Below are 10,568 nucleotides of genomic sequence, written 5' to 3'. Positions count from 1 at the left end.
GGTACATTCCATTTAAAAGGGTGCATGTCTTCTCTGTATGCGCTGGGTCCTCTCATAGAGCAGCTGCTCACAGCACATTCTCCTCGGCGGGAACACTCACTTTCCTTCTCCGTCTGCTGTGTTTCATCTCTTTCTCTCACTCACTTTCTGTATTTGGCAAAACACACAAATCAGGGACAGGAGGATACTGACTGTATGCAGTAACAAGTAGACACACCATCTCTGTTCTGGCTGAACGGAGGGGAGATAAGAGGAACTGGCTGCTGGCATTTTTATGTGTGAAGTAAACTGTGAGAGAAGAAGAGGCGGAGGAGGAGAAGAAGAAGAGTGAGGGAGAGAGAGCGAGAGGGAGAGGGTATCAGTCTCTTCATCCCCTAATGCTCCACTTGACACCATGCTGCTCTGTGTGGGTTTGGTCCTCAGGGGAAAATCCTTAAAATGATGGAAGACAACAAGCAGCTGGCTCAGAGGATCGATGGGGCCATCCAGTCTGCCAGTCAGGAGGTAACCAACCTGCGCTCAGAGCTGTCTGCCACCAGCCGTAGACTGGCAGAGCTGGGGGCCAGCAGCCCCCCCTCGCCCCTGGAGAACAACCATCAGCACCATCAGCACAACCACCACGACCATGACAGCCTCCGCTACCGGGGTGAGTTACACACACTGTGTGTGTGTGTGTGTGTGTGTGTGTGTGTGTGTGTGTGTGTGTGTGTGTGTGTGTGTGTGTGTGTGTGTGTGTGTGTGTGTGTGTGTGTGTGTGTGTAGGGGAAGTATTTGCGGAATGCATAACTGGACAATTGGATGACTAATCTCATTTCACCGTTCTTTTGCTAACTTATTCCTCCGTTGGATAACTCACAGCACCCTGATAGGGATAGTAGGAGAATGGAACTAGGACAAGGAGTGGCTGGTCCTGGTCTGCTTCCCTAGGCAGCGGTGGAGACTGTGTGTTTCTCTGCTCCCCCTGGCTCTGGCTCCGTCCTGGCTCTCTCTCTGTTTGTGTTAGCCCGGAGAGAGGAGAGTTGCTGCCAGCTGCTCCAGCATGAGTTTGGCGTCACATCACATTGTCTTAAAGGGTGGAAATGTGGAAGCACGTGGTTGATCAGGATGATATGGTCATTGTCATGTTGCTTCATTCACATCATGGCAGGCAGTAGGCATTAGGCACTAGGCTGTAGGCAGTAGGCTGTAGGCAGTAGGCACTAGGCTGTAGGCAGCAGGTACTAGGCACAAGGCAGTAGACACTAGGCAGTAGGCACTAGGCACTAGGCAGTGGGCCCTAGGCACTAAGCACTAAGCTGTAGGCACGCATGTAGCAGGCAGTAGGCAGTGTCTCTTTGATCATATATGTAGTGTAGTCTACAGAATAAGTGGGGTAGAGTTTCAGAGATTGTGTGTTTGCGGAGATGGGTGTGATAGGATTTATGATAGTAAGTCTGATATTAAAGCTGCAATATGGCACTTTTTGGGCGACCCGACCAAATTCACATAGAAATGTTAGTTATAGATCTGTCATTCTCCTTTCAAGCAAGTTTTCAAAGGAGCTCCTGAGTGGCGCAGCGGTCTAAGGCACTGCATCTCAGTGCTCTTATATGTGCGCTATTTCTATGCTCTATACCTGTTCTTATGATTAGTTTATGCGAATTTTACTTTCGGTTGTGTACACCGAAAATACAATATTTTTGTTTAATGAAAAGATATTTCACAGCACTTTAGATGCTACAATGATTCCACACTATACATTGCTTGTTTTGTCAAATTAACTGAAATTAGAATTTTGTCAAATTAACCAAATTAACCATTAACCATTCTAATTTTTGCAAGTTGGAAACGGTGGAGCGATCTCTGCATACTGCACCTTCAGCTTAACATATTTATAGTGTCACTGAGAGATGGCGATTGTGAATTTCAGCTATGTCAATGTCAGTTTGTAAGTAGTGGTGTCAGTTGGTGTTGGCTGTGTGTCTGTGAGGTGAGATCAGAGAGGAAGGCCTCGTAGCCTCTGGCTGTTTGTGTTCTGTATCTTCCCACATTAAAAAAATACAAAAGTTTAATACAGAATACTACAGTACTTACTACAGAATTCTGTAGTAAACTTTAGTATACTGTAGAATTCAATACTACACACTATAGTATCGCTCAATCATGTGTAGTACTTAGTATAGCATTTTGTAGAATACTTTAAGAAATACTACAGTATATCTACACTTAAAACACTGTAGTAAATATTACAGTATTTAATTTGCATATACCCTACTCAGTCCCCACACCCATATCCCAATTTGTGCCACCCGTAAGGGAAAAACCTACATGCCAAGTATAGACCATATATTGTTCTCCTTACAGGTAATAGAACAGAGCAGAAGCTCTGAACTCCACGTTCAGAACTCAGTACTACCTACTGTATAGGTCATGTAACATTTGTTCCTTTACTATTTCTCCAGTAGGTTTCCTTTAAAAGCCTCCCGCTTCTATATCAAATATAATAAAACAATAGTAATGTCCACAAAAACACTACAGAGAATACTACAGTAAAGTCAGCAAAAACACTACAGAGAATACTACAGTAAAGTCAGCAAAAACACTACAGAGAATACTACAGTAAAGTCAGCAAAAACACTACAGAGAATACTACAGTAAAGTCAGCAAAAACACTACAGAGAATACTACAGTAAAGTCAGCAAAAACACTACAGAGAATACTACAGTAAAGTCAGCAAAAACACTACAGAAAATACTACAGTAAAGTCAGCAAAAACACTACAGAGAATACTACAGTAAAGTCAGCAAAAACACTACAGAGAATACTACAGTAAAGTCAGCAAAAACACTACAGAGAATACTACAGTAAAGTCAGCAAAAACACTACAGAGAATACTACAGTAAAGTCAGCAAAAACACTACAGAGAATACTACAGTAAAGTCAGCAAAAACACTACAGAAAATACTACAGTAAAGTCAGCAAAAACACTACAGAGAATACTACAGTAAAGTCAGCAAAAACACTACAGAGAATACTACAGTAAAGTCAGCAAAAACACTACAGAGAATACTACAGTAAAGTCAGCAAAAACACTACAGAGAATACTACAGTAAAGTCAGCAAAAACACTACAGAGAATATTACAGTAAAGTCAGCAAAATCACTACAGAGAATACTACAGTAAAGTCAGCAAAAACACTACAGAGAATACTACAGTAAAGTCAGCAAAAACACTACAGAGAATACTACAGTAAAGTCAGCAAAAACACTACAGAGAATACTACAGTAAAGTCAGCAAAAACACTACAGAGAATACTACAGTAAAGTCAGCAAAATCACTACAGAGAATATTACAGTAAAGTCAGCAAAAACACTACAGAGAATACTACAGTAAAGTCAGCAAAAACACTACAGAGAATACTACAGTAAAGTCAGCAAAAACACTACAGAGAATACTACAGTAAAGTCAGCAAAAACACTACAGAAAATACTACAGTAAAGTCAGTGAAAACACTACAGAAAATACTACAGTAAAGTCAGCAAAAACACTACAGAGAATACTACAGTAAAGTCAGCAAAAACACTACAGAGAATACTACAGTAAAGTCAGCAAAAACACTACAGAGAATACTACAGTAAAGTCAGCAAAAACACTACAGAGAATACTACAGTAAAGTCAGCAAAAACACTACAGAGAATACTACAGTAAAGTCAGCAAAAACACTACAGAGAATACTACAGTAAAGTCAGCAAAAACACTACAGAAAATACTACAGTAAAGTCAGCAAAAACACTACAGAGAATACTACAGTAAAGTCAGCGAAAACACTACAGAGAATACTACAGTAAAGTCAGCAAAAACACTACAGAAAATACTACAGTAAAGTCAGTGAAAACACTACAGAGAATACTACAGTAAAGTCAGCAAAAACACTACAGAGAATACTACAGTAAAGTCAGCAAAAACACTACAGAGAATACTACAGTAAAGTCAGCAAAAACACTACAGAAAATACTACAGTAAAGTCAGCAAAAACACTACAGAGAATACTACAGTAAAGTCAGCAAAAACACTACAGAGAATACTACAGTAAAGTCAGCAAAAACACTACAGAGAATACTACAGTAAAGTCAGCAAAAACACTACAGAAAATACTACAGTAAAGTCAGTGAAAACACTACAGAAAATACTACAGTAAAGTCAGCAAAAACACTACAGAAAATACTACAGTAAAGTCAGCAAAAACACTACAGAGAATACTACAGTAAAGTCAGCAAAAACACTACAGAGAATACTACAGTAAAGTCAGCAAAAACACTACAGAGAATACTACAGTAAAGTCAGCAAAAACACTACAGAGAATACTACAGTAAAGTCAGCAAAAACACTACAGAGAATACTACAGTAAAGTCAGCAAAAACACTACAGAGAACACTACAGTAAAGTCAGCAAAAACACTACAGAAAATACTACAGTAAAGTCAGCAAAAACACTACAGAGAACACTACAGTAAAGTCAGCAAAAACACTACAGAGAATATTACAGTAAAGTCAGCAAAAACACTACAGAGAATATTACAGTAAAGTCAGCAAGAACACTACAGAAAATACTACAGTAAAGTCAGCAAAAACACTACAGAGAATACTACAGTAAAGTCAGCAAAAACACTACAGAAAATACTACAGTAAAGTCAGCAAAAACACTACAGAGAATATTACAGTAAAGTCAGCAAAAACACTACAGAGAATATTACAGTAAAGTCAGCAAAATCACTACAGAGAATACTACAGTAAAGTCAGCAAAAACACTACAGAGATTACTACAGTAAAGTCAGCAAAAACACTACAGAGAATATTACAGTAAAGTCAGCAAAATCACTACAGAGAATACTACAGTAAAGTCAGCAAAAACACTACAGAGAATACTACAGTAAAGTCAGCAAAAACACTACAGAGAATACTACAGTAAAGTCAGCAAAAACACTACAGAGAATACTACAGTAAAGTCAGCAAAAACACTACAGAGAATACTACAGTAAAGTCAGCAAAAACACTACAGAGAATACTACAGTAAAGTCAGCAAAAACACTACAGAGAATACTACAGTAAAGTCAGCAAAAACACTACAGAGAATACTACAGTAAAGTCAGCAAAAACACTACAGAAAATACTACAGTAAAGTCAGCAAAAACACTACAGAAAATACTACAGTAAAGTCAGCAAAAACACTACAGAGAATATTACAGTAAAGTCAGCAAAAACACTACAGAGAATATTACAGTAAAGTCAGCAAAAACACTACAGAGAATATTACAGTAAAGTCAGCAAAAACACTACAGAAAATACTACAGTAAAGTCAGCAAAAACACTACAGAGAATACTACAGTAAAGTCAGCAAAAACACTACAGAGAATACTACAGTAAAGTCAGCAAAAAACACTACAGAGAATACTACAGTAAAGTCAGCAAAAACACTACAGAGAATACTACAGTAAAGTCAGCAAAAACACTACAGAGAATACTACAGTAAAGTCAGCAAAAACACTACAGAGAATACTACAGTAAAGTCAGCAAAAACACTACAGAGAATACTACAGTAAAGTCAGCAAAAACACTACAGAGAATACTACAGTAAAGTCAGCGAAAACACTACAGAGAATACTACAGTAAAGTCAGCAAAAACACTACAGAGAATACTACAGTAAAGTCAGTGAAAAACACTACAGAAAATACTACAGTAAAGTCAGCAAAAACACTACAGAGAATACTACAGTAAAGTCAGCAAAAACACTACAGAGAATACTACAGTAAAGTCAGCAAAAACACTACAGAGAATACTACAGTAAAGTCAGCAAAAACACTACAGAGAATACTACAGTAAAGTCAGCAAAAACACTACAGAGAATACTACAGTAAAGTCAGCAAAAACACTACAGAAAATACTACAGTAAAGTCAGCAAAAACACTACAGAGAATACTACAGTAAAGTCAGCAAAAACACTACAGAGAATATTACAGTAAAGTCAGCAAAAACACTACAGAGAATATTACAGTAAAGTCAGCAAGAACACTACAGAAAATACTACAGTAAAGTCAGCAAAAACACTACAGAGAATACTACAGTAAAGTCAGCAAAAACACTACAGAAATACTACAGTAAAGTCAGCAAAAACACTACAGAGAATATTACAGTAAAGTCAGCAAAAACACTACAGAGAATATTACAGTAAAGTCAGCAAAATCACTACAGAGAATACTACAGTAAAGTCAGCAAAAACACTACAGAGATTACTACAGTAAAGTCAGCAAAAACACTACAGAGAATATTACAGTAAAGTCAGCAAAATCACTACAGAGAATACTACAGTAAAGTCAGCAAAAACACTACAGAGAATACTACAGTAAAGTCAGCAAAAACACTACAGAGAATACTACAGTAAAGTCAGCAAAAACACTACAGAGAATACTACAGTAAAGTCAGCAAAAACACTACAGAGAATACTACAGTAAAGTCAGCAAAAACACTACAGAGAATACTACAGTAAAGTCAGCAAAAACACTACAGAGAATACTACAGTAAAGTCAGCAAAAACACTACAGAGAATACTACAGTAAAGTCAGCAAAAACACTACAGAGAATACTACAGTAAAGTCAGCAAAAACACTACAGAGAATACTACAGTAAAGTCAGCAAAAACACTACAGAAAATACTACAGTAAAGTCAGCAAAAACACTACAGAGAATACTACAGTAAAGTCAGCAAAAACACTACAGAGAATACTACAGTAAAGTCAGCAAAAAACTACAGAGAATACTACAGTAAAGTCAGCAAAAACCACTACAGAGAATACTACAGTAAAGTCAGCAAAAACACTACAGAGAATACTACAGTAAAGTCAGCAAAAACACTACAGAGAATACTACAGTAAAGTCAGCAAAAACACTACAGAGAATACTACAGTAAAGTCAGCAAGAACACTACAGAGAATACTACAGTAAAGTCAGCAAAAAACACTACAGAGAATACTACAGTAAAGTCAGCAAAAACACTACAGAGAATACTACAGTAAAGTCAGCAAAATCACTACAGAGAATACTACAGTAAAGTCAGCAAAACACTACAGAGAATACTACAGTAAAGTCAGCAAAAACACTACAGAGAATACTACAGTAAAGTCAGCAAGAACACTACAGAGAATACTACAGTAAAGTCAGCAAAAACACTACAGAGAATACTAACAGTAAAGTCAGCAAAAACACTACAGAGAATACTACAGTAAAGTCAGCAAAAACACTACAGAGAATACTACAGTAAAGTCAGCAAAAACACTACAGAGAATACTACAGTAAAGTCAGCAAAAAACACTACAGAGAATACTACAGTAAAGTCAGCAAAAACACTACAGAGAAATACTACAGTAAAGTCAGCAAAAACGCTACAGAGAAACACTACAGTAAAGTCAGCAAAAACACTACAGAGAACACTACAGTAAAGTCAGCAAAAAACACTACAGAGAACACTACAGTAAAGTCAGCAAAAACACTACAGAGAATACTACAGTAAAGTCAGCAAAAACACTACAGAGAATATTACAGTAAAGTCAGCAAAATCACTACAGAGAATACTACAGTAAAGTCAGCAAAAAACACTACAGAGAATACTAAGTAAGTCAGCAAAACACTAGGAATACAGTAAGTCAGCAAAAACACTACAGAGAATACTACAGTAAAGTCAGCAAAAACACTACAGAGAATACTACAGTAAAGTCAGCAAAAACACTACAGAGAATACTACAGTAAAGTCAGCAAAAACACTACAGAGAATACTACAGTAAAGTCAGCAAAAACACTACAGAGAATACTACAGTAAAGTCAGCAAAACACTACAGAGAAACTACAGTAAAGTCAGCAAAACACTACAGAGAATACTACAGTAAAGTCAGCAAAAACACTACAGAGAATACTACAGTAAAGTCAGCAAAAACACTACAGAGAATACTACAGTAAGTCAGCAAAAACACTACAGAAAATACTACAGTAAAGTCAGCAAAAACACTACAGAGATACTACAGTAAAGTCAGCAAAAACACTACAGAGAATACTACAGTAAAGTCAGCAAAACACTACAGAAAATACTACAGTAAAGTCAGCAAAAACACTACAGAGAATACTACAGTAAAGTCAGCAAAAACACTACAGAGAATACTACAGTAAAGTCAGCAAAAACACTACAGAGAATATTACAGTAAAGTCAGCAAAAACATACAGAGAATACTACAGTAAAGTCAGCAAAAACACTACAGAGAATACTACAGTAAAGTCAGCAAAAACACTACAGAGAATACTACAGTAAAGTCAGCAAAACACTACAGAGAATACTACAGTAAAGTCAGCAAAAACACTACAGAGAATACTACAGTTAAAGTCAGCAAAACACTACAGAGACTACTACAGTAAAGTCAGCAAAACACTACAGAGAATACTACAGTAAAGTCAGCAAAACACCATCAGAGATATACTACAGTTAAAGTCAGCAAAAACACTACAGAGAATACTACAGTAAGTCAGCAAAAACACTACATAGAATACTCACAGTAAAGTCAGCAAAAACATACGAAAATACTACAGTAAAGTCAGCAAAAACACTCCAGAGAATACTACAGTTAAAGTCAGCAAAAAACACTACAGAGAATCCTACAGTAAAGTCAGCAAAACCGTACAGAGAACACACAGTAAATCAGCAAAAAAACACTACAGAGAACACTACAGTAAGTCAGCAAAAACAATACAGAAAGAGCAACACTACAGTTAAAGTCAGCAAAAACACTACAGAGAATATACAGTTAAAGTCAGCAAAAACACTACAGAGAAATTACAGTACAGTAAAGTCAGCAAAAACACTACAGAGAATACTACAGTAAAGTCAGCAAAAACACTACAGAGAACACTACAGTAAAGTCAGCAAAAACACTACAGAAAATACTACAGTAAAGTCAGCAAAAACACTACAGAGAATACTACAGTAAAGTCAGCAAGAACACTACAGAAAATACTACAGTAAAGTCAGCAAAAACACTACAGAGAATACTACAGTAAAGTCGCAAAAACACTACAGAAAATACTACAGTAAAGTCAGCAAAAACACTACAGAGAATATTACAGTAAAGTCAGCAAAAACACTACAGAGATTACAGTAAAGTCAGCAAAATCACTACAGAGAATATACAGTAAAGTCAGCAAAAACACTACAGAGTTACTACAGTAAAGTCAGCAAAAACACTACAGAGAATATTACAGTAAAGTCAGCAAAATCACTACAGAGATACTACAGTAAAGTCAGCAAAAACACTACAGAGAATACTACAGTAAGTCAGCAAAAAATGCTTCAACCATATTAACAATACACATCACGCTTCAATACCATATTAACAATACATCACTGCTTCAACCATATTAACAATAACAACTCGCTTCAACCATATTAACAATACTATCACTGCTTCAACATATTAACAATACCATCACTGCTTCAAACCATATTAACAATATCATCACTACTTCAACCATATAACAAATACCCTACTTTCAACCATCATTCAACAATTCATCACTGTTTCAACCATATAACAATATCATCACTACTTCAACATATTAACAATATCATCACTACTTCTACCATATTAACAATACCATCACTACTTCAAACCATATTAACAATATCATCACTGCTTCAACCATAACAACAATACCATCACTACTTCAACCATATTAACAATACATCATCACTGCTTCAACCATAACAACAATATCATCACTGTTTCAACCATATTAACAATATCATCACTGTTTCAACCATATTAACAATACCATCACTACTTCAACCATATTAACAATACCATCACTACTTCAACCATATTAACAATACCATCACTACTTCAACCATATTAACAATATCATCACTACTTAACATCCTTACAATACATCACTGCTTCAAACCATATAACAATACTCACACTGTTCAACATATTAACAATATCATCACTACTTCAACCATATTAACAATACATCATCACTCTAACCATTATAACAATACCATCACTCTTCAACCATATTAACAATATCATCACTGCTTCAACATAACAACAATATCTCACTGTTCAACATATTAACAAACATCACCTTTAACCATATAACAATACATCACTACTAACCATATTAACAATACATCACTCTTCAACCATTAACAAATTCATCACGTATTCAAACATATTAACAATACCATCACTTTCACCATATAACACCAACCATGCACACTCTCACTACAACCATATTAACAATACATACAACGTGACATGAATCAACGCTAATTCTCAAACAAAACATATTTCATATACATATTGCACTATCTTCAAATAAAACCAATACAATACCCACATACTCACAAAGATGTATAAAAACAAATATAACCTATGTACATTAACATCAAAAAACAATACTTTTTCACCATACCTGCACTCAACATAAACTATCAACATAACGTTAGACTGATCAATAAAATCACTACAGTTATAACTAAAAATCGTCTCCAT

At 36.0% G+C, this 10,568-nt stretch overlaps 1 protein-coding gene across 1 annotated transcript in view; it reads left to right on the top strand.

Annotated features, from left to right (window-relative positions):
• The first annotated feature begins 438 nt into the window (after positions 1-438).
• The window catches only part of LOC120024459 (kazrin-like), a 160,710-nt gene continuing 150,580 nt past the window's right edge, over positions 439-10,568 (top strand). The window contains exon 1 of the mRNA XM_038968711.1: positions 439-631. Within this exon, the coding sequence (XP_038824639.1) occupies positions 439-631 (193 nt within the window). The remainder of the gene's footprint in view (positions 632-10,568) is intronic.

This window comes from Salvelinus namaycush, chromosome 2 (genome assembly GCF_016432855.1).
Source record: "Salvelinus namaycush isolate Seneca chromosome 2, SaNama_1.0, whole genome shotgun sequence".
Classification (NCBI taxonomy): Eukaryota; Metazoa; Chordata; class Actinopteri; order Salmoniformes; family Salmonidae; genus Salvelinus; species Salvelinus namaycush.
This window is presented reverse-complemented; position numbering and strand designations above follow the sequence as displayed.